General features: G+C 52.8%; 2 protein-coding genes and 1 long non-coding RNA gene across 3 annotated transcripts in view; 1 reads left to right on the forward strand and 2 right to left on the reverse strand.

Annotated features, from left to right (window-relative positions):
* LOC309662610 overlaps positions 1 to 18,116 on the reverse strand; it is a 592,813-nt gene that overhangs the window by 466,578 nt on the left and 108,119 nt on the right. The window lies entirely within an intron of this gene.
* EVX2 (even-skipped homeobox 2) lies at positions 2,441 to 8,295 on the reverse strand (the record flags this gene model as incomplete). Its single annotated transcript, XM_082466317.1, has 3 exons — positions 5,652 to 8,295; positions 4,479 to 4,750; positions 2,441 to 3,172 (listed from the first exon to the last, which is right to left on the reverse strand). Exons 1-3 carry the CDS (start codon positions 6,076 to 6,078, stop codon positions 2,441 to 2,443), a joined length of 1,431 nt encoding a protein of 476 aa, XP_082322443.1. The 5' UTR covers positions 6,079 to 8,295.
* HOXD13 (homeobox D13) lies at positions 10,655 to 17,994 on the forward strand. The gene is made up of 2 exons (XM_082466318.1): positions 10,655 to 15,756; positions 16,545 to 17,994. The coding sequence occupies exons 1-2, from the start codon at positions 14,979 to 14,981 to the stop codon at positions 16,793 to 16,795; spliced, it is 1,029 nt and encodes a 342-aa protein (XP_082322444.1). The 5' UTR covers positions 10,655 to 14,978; the 3' UTR covers positions 16,796 to 17,994.

Genomic DNA, 18,116 nt, shown 5'->3' on the forward strand with positions numbered 1-18,116 from the left:
ACCAACCAGCGTTCTCATCAATAATATATATTTTGGAGGGAAGTGTAAACATTATTGCCTAAAGTACTTATATACATCTGATAGCTGATCATAAGAAAGGACATTAACAATCTACAAAGGTAAAGCTGATAAAAGGGTATCATATTTTGGTTTATTTTATTTAGCCTTAAATTATATATTAATATTTTAATGTAAACGCAGTAAGAGCTGGTATAATCAATTTTTAATGTAAGTAGTCTCATCGCTTTAAAAGAAAAAAGAACACAGAAAGTTGAGGTTTAGATCATTGCTATTTCATTGGGAAGTTCTCTAATATTTCATGGGAATATTTTAATAGACCCCAGGGAAAATACTGTTTCCCCTTGAAATATTTTCCATTTGATGAAAATACTAATTTCCCCTGTAAAGTGAATTCTTTCAAAAGTTTCCTGAAAGCCTATTTTTAGGAAATAAATTTTTTAAATCCAGTGTCTTTAACACAAATATGTCAGAACATGAATTTGAAATAAATCACAGAAAAGAGTGCCAATGGGTATATATGGATGTGTGTGCATCTCTTACATATGTATATGTTTAAGAGACCAGATATCTATATATGTATGTATATATACATATATATACACACACATACACGAATATGTAGGTAGCACCTACATTTAAATACACACACATACCCACTTCGCTAGGTCTAAACATGCACTAGCAAGTTATTTTAGGGCTCTTCAGAAAAGCTCATTATGTGAGGAGCGAAGTGGCTCTGCGGGGAGCATTATGGAAATATCTGGGCTTGATTTAATGAGGCTGTTCACATTGGTGGAATATCAACTTAGAGAAAAGTCTACCCAGGGCGTCCAAGTTACCAAAATGAAAATTGGCAATTGAGATGATAAGAACGTGGCTTTCTTCTGCGAAATCACTTCAGGTAACAGAGATAACATTAAATAACATACATTCTATGCACCAAGAACAATGTTTTATGTACCGAGTCTCTTATCCGTCTCTCCTAATGACTTCCCTTAGCGGGTTGTTAGTACTTGACAGCAGGTCTCCGTGTGGGGAACTTTTCTCCAATTCCACATTCAAAGGAGGTCCATCAGAGAGCATGATTGGCAATTTTCGTCATAATCTGCACATTATTAGCATCAAAATTGACGTGGCAGTTAACACTGGTGGGTTTTGATGTGCCTTTCTTCAAGTTCAAGGAAACCCCTCCAGTAGCTGGGGTTGGCAGAGCGGGTCTCAACAACCCAGCGGTGGCTTTGCAGAGGCGAAGGCGCAATAGACATGCGTGAGAAATAAGCCAAGAACCATTTTATCCGAGGAAAAGGAAAGCGAGGAGGGAAGGGGGTGAGGGGAAGAGTTCGAACTTAGAAAAGTGTCTAAGGAAATGCTTCAGGATAATATATATTTAGAAATTCAAGTATTTCCCAGATGGAGTGGAACCCAATCGTTGGAAAACTGAGCTGAAAACGCTTCTTCAAATACTACAGCGATCTGTCAGTCTTGCCCTCCCCGTCCTTTCGTTTCCCTTTCCTTTCCTGGCCTGGCTGTGGCAATCTCATTAGCCATTACTTTTTGCATAAAATATGCAAGACGCCTCCATCCCAAACCGCAGATCAGAAGAGAGAAGGGGGTTGTGGGCCGAGAGACAGGCGGCAAGACCGCCGCCACTTCCCATCTCGGCTTTGGGGCTTTGTCCTTTCCAGGGACGGCGGCCACCGCCCCACCATCCTTGTCCCCCGCACGCAGTAAACAATCTCACACACACACCCGCAGCCGCCCGCGCTCTCCATCCGCCCTCCAGGCCTTCTTCTCAGACCTCCATTCTTCCGCTCTCCTCGGATAGGGCCCCTAACAAGCTCAGGATGAGAGAAAAACTGCTACCTCTTCTCACCCTCGTTTAAAGATAAGAATGGATGGAAGAAACAGAGAAGCAGCAGGAACATCGGGGGTGGATTTCTCTCCCGCACAAAGCACTAGCGCACACCATTCCCTTCTCTTTGTTGTGGTTCTCCTTGCTTCTGGCCACGTGGCTCAGCCGAGTAACCGGGCCTGACGGCTTAAGCCAGGACCCGAGACCCCAGAGGACTAGTTTGGGGGCGAGGAGATTGTCCTGGGGAGACCAAGAGCTCGGGACAGAGGCAAAAAAGCGGGGTCTGGGCGGCGGGAAACATACTTAGAGGAGAGGAGGTGGCTGGGTAGCAAATACAAAAATAGAAATAATTTGAGGGTAAGCACGCCGAGCTTTCGTGCCGGCTCTTCCCCCCAATTCGGGACAGGTTCCCTTAGGCCTCCCGCGCTGGGGCGCCCCCTGGCGACAGCCTCAGCAGCGGGCAGAGCGCAGAGGGCACGTGGGCGCACAGGGGGCACGGGGGGCGCTCAGGGGACTCCCGGGCACACTCGGAGCGGCGGGCGCGGCCCCCTGGCGGCGGCGACGTAGTTATCTGGTGAGTGGCGCCTCGTCCCTCTGGTCCGGCGGGCTCACGGCGGTCTTGCTAAGCACAGCGGCTGAGTAGGGCAGGAAGCCGCTCTCGGGGCGTGGCGCTGCGGCGCTGCAGCCGAAGTCCGAGCTCCCGGCGGCCCCAGCGCCGCCGCCACCGCCGCTGCCACCCCCGCCGCCTCCGCCGCCGCCACCCCGGGAGCCCAGGGCGGCGGCGGCAGCGGCTGCGGCCGCCGCGGCCGACTGACTGCTGTGGCAACTGAGGCACGAGCAGGGTGCGGAGCCGCCGCTGGGGGGCGCCCCGGCCGCCGCGGCCGAGGAGGCCGCGGCCGCCGCAGCCGCTGCTGCCGCTGCGGCCGAGGCCGCGCTGTTGAGCCCCGCGGCGGCCGCGGGCGTCTGGTAGAGGCCCGGGTGACGGAAGCTGCACAGCAGCTCCGGCCGCGAGTAGGGATGCGAGAGCGCGCGGAAGGTGTCCAGCGGGCGGATGGAAGTGGCGAAGGGCGATGAGGCCGCGGCCGCTGCGCCGGAGGCCGCAGCGGCCGCGGCCGCAGCCGTGACACCCACGTGCGGGTAGTAGTGCAGCGGCACGTGCGAGTGGAAGGGGTAGGGCAGGCTTCCGGTAGCGGCCGCGTGCGTCATCATGTAGGTGTAGAAGCTGGGGTCGGCCGGGTGCGGCCACGACATGGCCAGGCGCTGCCGCTTGTCCTTCATGCGCCGGTTCTGGAACCACACCTGCGGGGAGAGCCGCGCCGCAGCCCGGAGTTAGGGAGCGTCCCGAGGCCCCAGCCCCCGCCCTGCGCCTCCCCGCCCCTCCCGGACCTCCGAATAGCCTGGCCTACGCCCCTCCGACCGGGCCCAGCCCCGAGTCCCCTCTCCTCTTCCAGCTGGGACAGTGTGGGCGGCAGTGTGGAGCGCCATAGGCACACCCTCCTAAGCGAACAGAGTCTTCTTCCCTGTGTCCAATTGCTGCGGCTCCTCGGGCTTCTGCTCCCTTGCTTTGGGCTGCGTTTTCTCGTCCCAACCCAACCTTTCCTCCCCTTCCCGCCACCCACCGGTGCCCGGCCTCGCCAAGCACCCGTCTCTCAATACCAGGATTTGCACGGGGATTCTAGGCCTCCTTTGACGAGAAGCTGCCGCTGCAGCTTTTCTAAAAAGTCGCCGCGCGAGGTCTTGAGTCCTCTGAGCTGCAAGGAATTGTCCCGAGGGGCACGGGTCCGGTTCTGATATTGAAGGGATGGTTTTGTTGGAATCTTTTGCTTCAAATGAGTGGCGGGAGCAACATCCTCTTAAACTGGGAAAGGGACTTTTCTACCCCTCCCCACACGGTATCTAATGAAGACATCATTCGTCACAACTCTAAATTAAAGAAAGCCCGACCAAACCGAAGGGAGACTTTCACACTCCTCCCCTATCCCGTGGAGTTTCCTCTTTTCTTTTTCTAGAGTGCCAGATCCTCCGTGAGGATAGCCCAGCCTCCCGGCTATCTCTCCTGGACTTATAATAAAATTAATCGCCTAAAGATATGTAAATAAGGACAATTTCGTTGCTCCCCCCGGGAGGTTGCTTTTTTCCCTTTGCCCAGGAGAAAAAATGTTTAGAAAACTTTCTCAACCTAATCGATTTTTAAAATACAGTATCCTTTCTCCTTGTTGTAACGATTTATGTGAAAAATAAATCTCCAAGATCAAGAGCAAATGGAAAGTTTCACCTTTGGTTCGTGCCAGAGGAACAAAGACCAGACGGCTTTGCCGCCGAGGGGAAAGTGAGGCCAAGGACATGGGCTAGGGGCACCTGGGCAGGCGCTGAGCTGAGGCGAGCGTTTGCGGCATGGACTGCGCCATTCGGGGGCTTCCCAGGTCAGCCAGGCCGGCCAACCCTTCGGATACGGCAGCTGAGAAATAAACATGCCAGTTCCTTTGGTGACTCTCCCCGCGGGTTTTCAGGCCCTCAGCTAAATCTAGCCACCCAGAAAGGAGAAACAAAAATCAACCCAGACACCCTGGGGGAGGCTAGAACAGGCGCATGCTGGAATCAATACCTTGATAGTGGTTTCGGGAAGGTTGAGCGCAGCGGCCAGCTCGCACCGGCGGGGCCGCGACACATAGTTCTCCCGGTAGAACTCCTTCTCCAGGCGCGCGATCTGTTCGCGGGTGAACGCCGTGCGGTAGCGCCGCACCTGATCCGCGCCAGAGCCGGAGCCGACCAGCGCTGCGCCCGCGCCGCCGCCGCCGCCGCCTCCATGCAGGCTGCCGAGGCCAGAGCCCGACGCAGACGTCGTGGTGCCCGCGGCTGAGCCACTCTCCGCGAACCCTGGCAAACAAACGGCCGACAGCGCATGAGTCACCGTAAGACCAAGATCTCCGCGCTGGGGCTGCACGAGGATGGGGGAAGCCGCGAGAGGAAGGCGAGGCGCTGCCTGAATTGATGGGATCTGTCATGCTTACAAATTGCTGCCGTTAATGGAATCAATAAAGTTTGGAGAGCTCTTCATAACCAAATAATAGGAACTCAATTGGGAGGGGGGGTTGTTTTGTTTTAATAAAAGGAAATTTTCAACTCAGGAGGAAAATTGGCCGAGGGAAAATGCCTACATCTAGACTCAGTTTGAGAAGCTCTGGATTTGCCATGATCTGGAGACCGCAGGTCAGCTTTCTGTACGGCCTCTAACCTTTCTTGGACAGTCTTTGGGATTTGGTTTAAAATATTTTAAGATTGGAAAGACAGCAGTAAGTAGCTCAAACAGGAACCATTCGGGGGTGGACCCTACTTTTCAACTCTCTCCCGCTGACCCAAGAGAGTCTCCCAGAGGCGCCCAGCGAGGCTCCCTTCGACTTAGAATGCCCCCTTCACTCGGCCTTGGGGCTCAGAGGCCGCGGAGTTCGGAGCAGCTGCCCTGGGCAGCCTTCCCCCAACGCGACTCAGTGGATGGCTAGGGGTAGGTCGGCTCGCACGGGTGTTTAGACCCGCTCGCAGAAACATTTTCTCGGACTCAGGAGCGAGGGCAGGCCCCAGGCCTGCGTCTCTCTGGGAGGCTCAAGGAGCAGAGCCGGAGGGCACGGTTCCACGCCTGCGTCCCGCCCCCGCCTGAACCAGCTCTGTGCAGCTCGCTGCGGAGGGTCGGAGAGGGGCAAAGGCACCAAGAACAGCCGGCAGGGCAGCGGAGGAACAGAGAGGATGGGACTGGAGAGCGCGTCGCGGGCGGCGCGATTACCTTTGCCATTGTTTTCCTTGAGCGGCGCGGCGCCGAGGCCGCCGGGCGAGCGCAGCGCCGAGCAGCCCACCTCCACGTCGCTGCTCATGTCCGCCTCGGCTGCCGCCTCTGAATAATGACCCGGCTTTTTTCGGCCCTCCGCGGCGGACGCGATTTCGGAGGAGACGGTGCTTTCGCTGCCCGGGTGCTGCAGGTTGAACAAAGTATCTATTTCGAATTTGCCCTTGGCAGGGAGGTCTCCCAGAGCGCTGTGCAGGGGGGCGGACGGCAGGCGCGGGCTGAGGCGAGCCGGGTGCTGCGAATTTTCCAGGGCCTCGAGCACAGCATTGCCAGCCGAGTCGGACAAATTGGAGAACCTCTTGCCGGCCGTGGGGCTGTGCAGCCCTCTCTCCATCAGAATCATCTCTTTTCTTATTCTTTCCATCATCTCAGCTTTCTAAAAAATGTCACAGTGGCCCGGCTGTCCCGTCCTAATGATGGGCTGCGCCTAGGGCTAATTCTCATTCAGCCCCAGCGAGCGCCTCTAAATATTATTATCTCTTTTGGAGGGAGGCGGAAAAATTGTGGGATGCCACAGCGAGGGAATGACTGGTCAAAATGACCCATACATCCTTCCGAGCCCGAGATGTCATTCATCAAAAAGTAGCGCTCGCTCGTCATTAAGGTACGAATGACGCCGTTCGAATAATCATTTATTGTAACAGGTTTATAAGCAAATAAATACACGCTCCTGTCAGTGGGTAATGAAGGCGGCTTCAGAGCAGACAAATAGATCCAGGTAGGAGGCGAGAAGAGACAAGAAGTGAGGAGGACGGCTCCCGGTCCTTTGCCCGCTCAGAGCAGGTTCTGCTCGCCCGGGGGTTTGGCCTCGGGGGTGAAATTGACAGTCTGATTAATAGAGCGCGCAGCGGCACATTTCCCCCTTCATTTAGGGGCATCATTACGCTCTCAGTTTGCTGGGTTGCCCCTTAGGTCCTAATCATGCAGCGCCTTCCTCATTTTTCCTCGGACACAGATACGTGTTAAATAATAGATAATGCTTTGATTTTCCAGAGTAGATCGTCGGGAAGTTTTGTTTGTTTGTTTTTAACATTTACAAGCGGGAGGAGGGTAAGGGGGGGACGGGGGAGGATGTAGGAAGAGTTGCGTAAGGAGAAGACCTTGCGCTCCTGTCTGGATTACTTATCTTTCGAATTTCAGAACCAAATATGTATTTTATTTAACAAATAAGACGCCGCGTTCTCTCTCTCCCTACTTCTTCGCCTCAGCCTGGCTACTCTCCTCCCACCCAGGAGGGAGAGACAGAGAGAGAGCGCGAGAGAAGGAGAGACAGGGAGAGAGAGAATCTCATAGAGTTTTGAAAGCACTTTAGTGCTACGTGGCTGGGGAGGTGCGTTGGGCCCGCGCCTCCAAACGGAAATCATTAGGTCCTCTCTGATTTTTTAATACCGTTTGCAGAGTGAGTCCTGAACTTGAAGTCCCAGGTTTTTTACTTTTATAATCCTGCTGATGGATAGGCTTCTCGCCTACGCATTTTCCCTAGGGGAAATGAACTCGGCTGGACGATTTCATTGCAGAATTCAACAGCTAACTTTAAACACAGTCGCAATTTACAGCGCCATATGGGCCGCCCCAAATCCACTTTTACTTTGCCAGCTTTCCCCCTCCCTCCTCAAATCGAATTATTTGTGGCAAAGTTGCCGGGTTTCGAGGTCAAGGATGGGAAAGAAGAGACTTAGTTTCCTTCCCCTACCATCCCCCTGCCCTCTCTTCCCCACTCTGCTCTTCTTCCTTCTCTCCTTTCTCCTCTCCCCCACCCCAGCCTCTTACCTGTGGCCCCGGATATTCCCTGCGCTGAGTCTGGGCGCGAAAAATCGCGGACTAGCCTTGCTGCTGCTCCTCCCGACCTGAGCTTGGCGGCTGAGCCTCTTGGCGATAACTTTGATGGTCATAATGACGCTGGTGGCAACCATTTTAACGAAGATCAATCTTCACTCAAGGCCGTTGCACGTCTCCTCCCTCGCTTGCGCCCCACGATGCTCGGACCCCCAGCGAGCTGTGCGGGTCCACCCACCAGCTGCCCAAGGGGAGAGATCCACGGCCACCGGCAGGAACAAGGGCGGATAGAGTCGGGACCCGGAGGTCGGCCTGCGAGCTTCCGAAGCTGCCGAGAGACCCTGGCAATCTGGGCGCTGGTCTCGGGTCCTGCACCGCCAACCCAGACCCCAACCCAGGGCCCCCCCTTTCCTCCCTGCCGCCACACCCAGCACATCGGGGGTGTGTTAGGGGCAAACCCGAGATCTATTTGCCCATCTCTCTGTTGGCGCTTTCCTTTTAACTTTGGACCCCTTGGGGGCGCGTCAGGAATGTAAAGGGAGGCGAGGTGTGAAGTATATTTATATACATTTATACACAGAGTCAATGCCAAAAGTTTATCTCCTGTTCCCCTTGGCACCCACTTATTTCAACAACGCGAGTTCTGCTTCGAAAATCAATTCTGCCTCTTTAAGGTAATAAAACGGAATTCTCCCCCAAGGTGAGAAATGGAAAGCTGGATAGGCACCTGGTGACTGGAGAGGTGAGAGGTGGGACGCATAATGGGCGTCGGGAGCTCAGAGGAGGACATCACTCGGGTCCACCTCCGCCCCTGCCCCAGAGGCCACCCGACTCCGAGCACTATGAGCCCTTCTCGCGCCGGCTTTCCGGCCATTAACGTGGTCAGAACTCAGCCTTGCGGATTATCCCACCTCTCCTTCCCTCTCCTTCCACAGTCCGAATGCCCAGTTCCACCATCCCTGGCAGGCCGCGCCCAGCGGAGGGGGGTTGCTGTCCCAGGAACTTGGGAAGGGTACCCCCTAGTCCCACTTAGCTTTAGGGACTGAATGGGACACGTCGGTCCAGGCTCCGGTCCGTGGGGGGGGGGGGGGGGGCAAGGCCCTGGCAGGGGGTGGGATCGGGCGGAGGCGCGACTTAAGCGGAAGTCGCAGATGCCTTTATTGCTGTCGTTTGGCGCCCCCGTCTGTTTTCCTCGCGGTTTCGGCGGCTGTGAGCTGCTTTCAATCGCAGGAGCCGCCGCTGGGGGCGGGGTACTGACGGCAGCCCCTTCCTCCTTCACCCCGCGGGTGGGTCTCCAGCTTCCTCCCTTCCTCGGGGACCCCTCGGCCCTCGTGCCAAAACCTGTGGCAAACCGGACCTCAATCTGTTGAAAAGGGAAAACACCATTTCTCGGCGACACCTTCATTCATTAGTGGTTTCCAAAACTATTTTGCACCTTTTAAATAACACTAACATTGCGTATTCTAGCACATTTATCATGAAAAGTATGTTCGAGACCATGTCAGGAAAACTACTCACACTAAAAGACACCCATAATTTTTCACTGAACTGCGCTTAGCAGACAATGTTTCATGGGAGACGGTGAACATTCCATTACAATATTTAATGTCCCTTAATTTATGTAGATTCCACATTTACCAGTAGTAGTAATATTGGCCCACCTATATAGAGCTTTAACTCTGAAATTACAAGTGCTTTTTACATATATTAGCTTCTCTAATGCTCAGAGCAACTCTAGAAATCATTCTATTATTATCCCTTTTTCAGAGATAAGAAAGCTTCCACACAGAGATTAGAGAACTTGCTTGTGATTTAAGTTATCTCTGATAATATCCAAACTATACGGTATTTTAAAGCTTTGGGCAGCATTTATTGTTGGTTCCTTTATTTTGCATATGTCTTCTTTAAATACTCAAAAACATTGAATCTGCATAGAGGTAGTGAGAAGACTGACACAGTTCTGTTGGGGTTCATTATTGAAATGCCCAAACCTTGCAGCTCTCCCGAAATGTCTAGGCTGAGACTGGGAACCACCTGTCAAAAGTCCCTGGTTATCAGACGCAGCCTCCAGGCCATCAAAACCTCCTACTCACTACCAAGGCACCAAGACTCACTCAAAAAAAAAAAAAAAAATCAACCCATGCCCGCGTGGTTTGGCAGGAATTTTTAAGATGCGTTGGGGTTGAGGGTTCGGAAAGGGTTTTCTCCAGAAGGGCTGAAAAGCACTTTTTACTCCAAAGGAGGAATTACATGAAAGAGGCCTAAATTTGTTTTTGTTGTTAGGCCTCCAGACTAAATATTTGTTTCTTGAGCAGCGGCGGGTCCTCCGAGGTGAAGTGGTAAACACTTTTGGCCTTCGACTGAAGGTTGTAAAAATTTGTCCAGGCTGCCCGAGGGGAGGAGCGCCGGTAGAGCCGGAGCTGTCGCTGAGCCCCGCAAGCTCCGGGGCCTGGCTCCTGCCTTCGGCGAGGAAGGCTCCGGGCCAACGGGGCCCGAAACCCGCAGGCCCGCAGCCGGACGCAAGCTCGCTCGAGGACTGGGGACGCCGAGTGCGGCGGGACAGCAGGACGGCTAGAACCTGGGTTGAGAACACCGGGTACGTTTTCTTTAGGCTGAGTGCGGTCCCCACGGCTCGGAGGTTTCGGTTTATAAGGGAAGATGCGGGTCTGGCGACTGCAGGGCGGACTCTGTACTGGCAACTTTTTGCTGCCATCCCTCGGCAGGCCGGCCTCGCGCCGTCTCCTCCAGGCCTCTCTGGCGCCTTCTATTTCTCCTCCTCCTTTCCCCTACAATCCCGCGCCCACCAGGACCGCCTTGGGTGGGGGCTGGGAGAGTACTTTGTCCCTGGACTCCGGAGCTACCCCGACTGAAGCCTGCCTGAAGCTCGTGCGCCCTCGACGCGACAGGAAAACTTGCAGGGACATCTAGCGCCGAGCCTGGGGAACTGCGCGCCGCCCAGCCGGGAAGCTAAGCCGGACCACTTACTCCTCCGCTTCCTTCTCTTGGCCTCCTCCGCCCACCGCGCCCCGCCCCGCCCCGCCCCGCCCCTTCGTGGTTAGGCATTTCCCTAACCTTCATCCCTTTCTGCTGCCGGTGACCACAACTGGATTTCCCACCGAGACGGTGGGGCTCTGCGGAATGTGGGTGGGGGTGAGACAGATAGAGAGAGAGACATTTATTTTCTTTCATCTCAAAGGGCCGACAGAGTGAGCACTTACTGGACTTCAGTTAACAATGATACTGCTAGAGAAGTATTCCGAGGATAACCCCACACCTTGAGTTGTCGGACAAAACAGCGGAAGATGGTTTTCGGTCCCATCTTTTGTTTTGCGAAAAAAGCAGCAAGTTACCCGGGTCCTCGGGCTCTGCACCCACCCTCCGGCTCCCCCTTCGCAGTGAGATTAGTGCTTCTTTGAGAGGGAAGACTCTCGCTGGCTTTAATTCCCGCCAGGACTGTAGGAGTTCTCTCCATCCCAAACAAGGGCCCACCGCCCTGCGGGAGGTAAACCTGGTTTCACCAAATAACGCTTCGGTTTGAAGAGGTTTTTTTGTTGTTGCAAACAATTTACATTTAATAAAGCCTAATTGTGTTATTAAATCCAAATGGAATACATCTCAGACACAGAAAGTGCCTAAACTCAGGATGCCGCTGTCTGGCTCTTGCTAGAGACCCCTTTCTTCACCCCGGGTTTGCTGTTTTTTTAAATCCTTTTGATATCTCCAGCCTGAGTGAAATTGGGTATTGCCTGCAGAGGGAAAATTAGCGCCAAAGTTGGCAGAGCACAGACTTGGTTAAGAGCACTGTCCAGCCAGTTCTGCTGGACTTTATTTTGGAATTAAGACTTTATTTCTACACTGAAGTTTTGGCTTCTTACAAGTTAATTAGAGTGGTGTCCTGCATTTTCTGCTGTGGCCATCAAGGAACACACTTTCAAAGGAGTCCCCAGGACCCCATTCTGTTAGGACCCGGCTATTGTTGTCCTGGCCCTAATGGCCACCGATTAGGTGGTTAATTGAGCTCATTTCTGTCTTGGCAAGCAGAGGAACTTGTGTTCTTCAATAAATCTAAATCGCAGTCTGCATCTACCCCTTCCCTAACCCAGGACAGGGACATGATTTGAAAGATCAGCTACAAGGAGGAAAAGAGAGGATGTGACTTCCAGAATATCATCAGTTCCAAAAAAAGGGTGCTTGGGCAGGCAAAGGAGGGAAAGGAGCAAGTGATGGGAGGGGAGAGCAGAGGTGACCTGATTTTCTCTGGTAGAGTAGGACTTGGGGCAATGAAGGGCCACCTTGAGTTTCTCACCAAAATCAGGAAAGATGGCAAAAATCACTGAATAACAACACATCAGTTTTTGGAGACATTTTTGTTTGCAAAGACTTTCGTTTAACAAAGACTATTTCTGTTGTTAAAGCCCCAACATAATACACCTACCCACCCACACACAGCGTTCAGTCTGTGCTCCTGGCCAGCTAAAGAAAATTATTCCCGTTAAGTTTAAACCTAAAATCACCTTGGATACAGGGTATACAAGCTAAATGAAATGTTCCTGCAAATTCAGCCTCAAAATTCCTCCACTACCTACCACCCCCAGCTTGTAAACTATGTGTCGTCTTAGTTCATAAACAGAGCAGCCCTGACTTTGCCTGGTACTCAACCACTGCCCTATGATCCAATAGGGAGCAGCTGCTAGGTTTAGGGGACCTTCATAGGGTCCAGTCAGAGCCTCTTTCCTAAGGGGAATCCCCTCCCCCAGGGCCAGGACCTAGAAGGCTGTACTGGAAGAAGGTTCAGCTGCAGAATAGCAAGAGGCTATGCTCCTTACTGTTCAAAACTTCCCTGGTCTCTGAATACCTGCTAGGATGGGTAGAGAAGCTCCAAGTCTTGCCAGAGTTCCACAAGGAAACTGGAGGCAAGGCCACCATTGAGAAGTGTCTTTCAACCAGAGCATTAATTCAGACTTTGCTTCCAGTCCTGCACAACTTAATTTGCTGCATGGAAAATTAAGCCAAAAGTGAAGGGCTGTTCGAAATCAGCAAACCTTGACAAGTTCTTCCTTCCTATCTTAATTTCACTTTCTTCACTTTTTTAGCATATAATCAGTCATTAAAATGTATTTATCAGATAGAAAATGGAGCAGAAATTCCAGGGCACAAAAATCACAGAGATATTTAGTTTTGAGAGACTGAAAGTTTGTTGGTTCCAGTTATGTCTTAGAAATATTTCAACAAATTTATTTGAGGTAACAGAAAAAAAATTCTTTAAGTATCTCCGTGCTTTCTCTCTCTGAGAAAAAGAAGGGGATACAAAGGAAAAATAAGAGCATTTCAGGGGGCAGCATCCCATGACTGGTTTGGTACTGAAATTGTTGGGTAAAGAGAACCCAGCCAAACTCTTCCAAAAAGTCAGCAACCCTGTCACCTGGCTCTGGCTGGCATTTTTAAAAAACAAAAAAAACAAATCCAGCTTCTCTTGCTAACTTCTGCCTTCTCTCAAGAAACCGAAATTGTTCTTACCAGCAAACTTCCATTCTCTACAATTTTCTGCAGAGGCTTAGGCCCCTCCCGTCTTGAATTGATCATGAACATGTCTAGGACTTCAAAAAGGTCAAACAAATTCGCCTGCTTTTCCTTTCCAGCACCCCTCTCATAACTTTCCCCTTTATTTGAGCCTTTTATGGTTACTGCGTTTTGCGTGTCAACACTCCCAACACCAGCAGCCCACCCTGCGATGACGGGCCAGGTCCAAGAGAGCCTCCCTGGCTCTTTTAGTTGCCCCATCCAGGTCCTGTCTTGGTCCAGAACAGTGGGGCTAGGTGACAAGCTGGATTCACCAATCACAGGCTCAGGGGAGTGATTTTCTTGGAGGTGGGCTGGACTGGGGTGTTGCTGCTACAGAAAGAAATGGGCTCACTCTGAGGGCTCTCCCACCCACCCCAGTACTGTCGGCCCATCAGATCTAATGTTGCTTCTAAAGTGGAGCCTTAGAGTTGCCGCAGGACTCACATAGGCTCCCCGCTAATGTCTAAGATGGAGGATGATGTACTGGGGTTCTGTGGCTGAGGAATGGAAGGAAAGGATGAAGAGAGGGCTCAGGGTTGTGATCCCCACACCCTGGCGGGGCTGCCCGGAGCCCACCCTACCCCCTCGAAGTCAGACCCTGTTGCTCCGGGCTGCTCCCATCACGAGCCCCAAATTTGCTTGGGAAAAACACCCTCTTAATTTGCCCCTCTCACTTCTCTGCAGTTGGCAGCTTGGAAAAGAAAACGAAAACAAAGGTTCCTGGGAAAGTGAAGTTTTCAATTAATTGGTGTGAGTAACGGGCGGGGGTGGGTGGTGTCTGCAAAATGCAAGAGGCAGTTCGGCTGCTGGGCGAGGCGCAGAAATTTCCTGGAGGGCGGCAGAGTGGCTTTCTCCCGGCGCCCTTCAGAGGGTCTTTCTGCGGACCCGGGGAGGCTGCGCCAGGGCTGGGGAACCCAGCTCGGGAGGCAGCTCCCGGCTGGCCTGAGTGTAGAGGCGAATAGCGTGGACCAGGCGTTCGGACTTTTTTCGCTGGGGCAGATCCTCTGGTTCGCCGCGCCGAGGACGGGTCTTTTCGTCCGCTTGATTTATTTGTAAGTCTCTGTCCCCGGCCCCAAGGGCGGCTTCCTGGGCATTTTCCGGGTGGACGGTGTGTGCGTATTGGGGGAGGGGGGGTCTGCTCCAATTGGTCTTAATTCGGAGGATCGCCCGGGAGAGCACGCGTTAAATGCCTTTGCCCCGTAGCAATACGCAAGGTAGAGAAAATTAGCTTCCTCGGGTTTGGGGTCTAGGTCACCTAATCCGAGGAATTAAACAACAGGATCAAAAATCGGTCTGTTTTCACATCATTCTGATCATCCCTGTCCTTCTCCTTCATTTAGCTGTGCAGCTCAGGGAGCCAAGGAGAGGTGGCAAAAACTGCCGTGGCCGAGACAAGGCGCAGGCCTCGGCGCCCGCCTCAGTCGCAGACGGGGCCTAGGATGGGCGGTCGCGCAATCAGCTCTTGGGGGTGGCTGCGGCGCAAACGCCTGGGTCCGGGGGAGGGCGGGAAGGGGCGGTGGGCTGCGCGAGGGCTGGGGAGGGGTAGGGGCCGGGGTGGGTGGGTCCAAGGGGCCGGGGCCCGGAGCCAGGCTGTCCCGCGCCCCCACCCCCACGTGGCCCTGCGCAGCCAATGGCACGGCCCCGAGCGGGAGCCCTCGGGGAGGGAGGTGGCCCCCCGACCGGCTCAGGCCCCCTCCCAACCTGAACTTCGTTTTTATAAACGTCCCGCGATGAGCTAACCTGTTGGAGGGCGGGCTGGCGGGCGGGCTGGCTGGCGGGCGGGCGGGAGGCTCGCAGAGGGAGAGAGGGCGAGAGGAAGAGGGCGGGAGCGAGAGAACGAGAGAGAAAGGAGAGGAGGGAGGAGGCGCGCCGCGCCATGGGGTCGTGCACGGGGCCGGAGCCGGGGCCGGGGCCGGGCCAGGCCGGGCCATGAGCCGCGCCGGGAGCTGGGACATGGACGGGCTGCGAGCGGACGGCGGGGCCGCCGGGGCGGCCCCGGCCTCCTCCTCCTCCTCCTCCGTGGCGGCAGCGGCGCCGGGCCAGTGTCGCGGCTTCCTCTCGGCGCCAGTGTTCGCCGGGACACACTCCGGACGAGCGGCAGCGGCGGCGGCGGCGGCGGCAGCAGCGGCGGCGGCGGCGGCGGCCTCGGGCTTCGCGTACCCGGGGACCTCTGAGCGCGCGGGTTCCGCCTCGTCGTCGTCATCTTCGGCTGTGGTCGCGGCGCGCCCAGAGGCTTCCTCCTCCAAAGAGTGCCCGGCGCCCGGCGCGGCCGCTGCAGCGCCCCCGGGCGCCCCGGCCCTGGGCTACGGCTACCACTTCGGTAACGGTTACTATAGCTGCCGCATGTCGCACGGCGTGGGCTTACAGCAGAATGCTCTCAAGTCGTCGCCGCACGCCTCGCTGGGAGGCTTCCCGGTGGAGAAGTACATGGACGTGTCGGGCCTGGCAAGCAGCAGCGTACCGGCCAACGAGGTGCCCGCGCGAGCCAAGGAGGTGTCCTTCTACCAGGGCTACACGAGCCCCTACCAGCATGTGCCCGGCTATATCGACATGGTGTCTACCTTCGGCTCCGGGGAGCCTCGGCACGAGGCGTACATCTCCATGGAGGGCTACCAGTCCTGGACGCTGGCCAACGGGTGGAACAGCCAGGTGTACTGCGCCAAGGACCAGCCACAGGGCTCCCACTTTTGGAAATCATCCTTCCCAGGTAGGGACGTTGGGAAAAGGGGAAGGACAAGAGGGAGAGATGCAGGGAGGGAGGAAGAGGAAGAGAGAAAGAAGGAAAAGAATGGACTGGGAGTCTACGCCCCTGCTTGGGAGTTGGGCACCTATCCTCCTCTCCCCAACCATGGTTAACCCAGTGGAACAGTCGGTCCAGTTTGTGTGAAATCTGTAAACTCATCCTTTTGATTTAAATTGCCTCTCTCACAACCCTTTTCTTCCTGTGTGTGGGCACAGGCCTATTTTTCTCCTAAAGTTGAAGGTCTTTGCTGCCCTTTGCTCAGGCCTTGGCCCCTCCTCCGCAAAGAGGTGTCACGGAGTTGAGACCCACTTTTGAAGGATATGAATACCCCAGAGTGACCACTAAAGCTTCCAAGAGCTCACAAGCTCCAAACACAGGAACACGAAAAGTCAAAGTTTGAACAAGCAGCCTAGGTATTTCTTTTTAAGTCTGTGTATGTTTGTGTGTTTGCAACCAGCATTTGCAGAAACTGTCCTTATGAGAGTCCCCAGCAACTACACCATAAAATCTCAGGCTTGTTAAGATGCCGGTTTGAGAAACCATGATGATCCATCACACTGGCCTTCACTTTGAAGTGTAAATAATCTTTCTTTAATAACATGTAAATAATATGTCTGTGTAAATAATAATAAAGTGTAAACAGCCTGTCTTTCTTCATTCTCTGTACCCCCTCCAAGTCTACACACACAGTCCCCAGCTGGGTGCTCCAGATATCCCGGTCTAATTTCTTCTGTGCTGTTTTTTTATACCAGGGGATGTGGCTCTAAATCAGCCAGACATGTGTGTCTACCGTCGGGGGAGGAAGAAGAGGGTGCCCTACACCAAACTGCAGCTCAAAGAACTGGAGAATGAGTATGCCATTAACAAGTTCATTAACAAGGACAAGCGGCGGCGGATCTCGGCTGCCACGAACCTATCCGAGAGACAAGTGACCATTTGGTTTCAGAACCGAAGAGTGAAAGACAAGAAAATCGTCTCCAAGCTCAAAGATACTGTCTCCTGATGTGGGCCAGATTGGCCACAGAGAGTTTAAATGCTTCCACTTGCCTCCAAAAGACCTTTGGAAAGACTTGAATATGTATTTAATTCCCCCATTCCCCTGCCAGTAATGGCAAATTTTGTGAATTGTTTTTCTCTCTTCCCCTAATCTGGCTCTAAAACCTCTTGCTGCCCAACCTGACTTCGTAGTTCTGTTTCTTACTTGTTTATTTTTGATTTTGCTCTTGTCTCGGTTTATTTTTTATGACTTTTTAATGTTCTGTTTCTCCCTCCAGGCCAGTATAAAGGACTTGAAGTATTTTAAAATAATCCCCCCAAATGAATTTCAGAAGTGCCATTTTGATTTTAGGGTTTTATTTTTTTAAATCACTTTTTATGCCTGTTTCCAGCACTTCTTATCTTCATAATCCATTAGGGCAGAATGATTTGCAGTCATTCATATCCTGTGATTGGGTAATTGAATCATTAGCTCTCAGGAGTCTCCCTGAGGCAAATGGAAACAGCTCTGGGCAAGCAGTGTTCTAGGGTCACTGGGAAAGTCTAAAAATAGGAGGCTGGAGGGACTGTGATGGCTTTAAAAGCAGCTACCTTATTAAATAGGGTTTGTATCAATATTGGAGTGAAGACAATCTTTCTGACTTTGGGTCTTTCACTTGCTGTTGTAATTGTGTTTAATACACCTTGTAGATTTGTGCTTTTATAATCTTTAATTTGGAAATAATGTGTCCACATGGACGCCTTCATTTCTCTAGATGCAGATATTTAAATGGCTGCAATTGGCAGAGTGACCCACGGATGGTATAAACGCATCCCCTCTCCTTGGCCTCCAGTCTGTGGGGCTAGAATTGAGACCATCTCCTCAGTTCCCTGAAAGAGGCTTGAATCAGTGTGGCCATGGGTGGGAACTTTTATCCAGAACCCAGCGAAGAACTTGACTGTGTGAACAAATGTATTGGGCTCTCGTGGAGCTTTAAAACATCTAACAAATGTGGAGCTCTGAAGTCCAGGAAGAAAAAAAAGATGTTTCTGAAAGTGATGATAAATAACTACTTTTAAAGTGCTGCATATTTATACAACTGAGAGATTATTTTTGTAGATGCAATGTCTGTGAGCTGAGATACATGGGCAGTGCTTCAGGCATTTAAAAATCACTTTTTACTCCTAGGGAGATGCAAATAAACAGAACTCTCTTGTTTCTTCTGAGTCTATACATTTGTTTTCTTTTTCCAAGCTTGTGTTGCCTCTAGAAACTGGTCTTATTTATTATAAAATCTTGTTATCCTGAATGCTATGGGATTCCCTATAGATGAAGGAAACTCAACACC

The sequence above is a fragment of the Balaenoptera physalus genome (assembly GCF_965194825.1).
Source record: "Balaenoptera physalus genome assembly, chromosome: 6".
NCBI lineage: Eukaryota > Metazoa > Chordata > Mammalia > Artiodactyla > Balaenopteridae > Balaenoptera > Balaenoptera physalus.

Excerpts from the sequence above, each read along its gene's own strand:
- HOXD13 (XM_082466318.1), top strand. The coding sequence starts at position 14,979 with ATGAGCCGCGCCGGGAGCTGGGACATGGACGGGCTGCGAGCGGACGGC. Across the intron at positions 15,757-16,544 it reads TTGGAAATCATCCTTCCCAG|GGGATGTGGCTCTAAATCAG; the intron begins GTAGGGACGTTG and ends TTTTTATACCAG.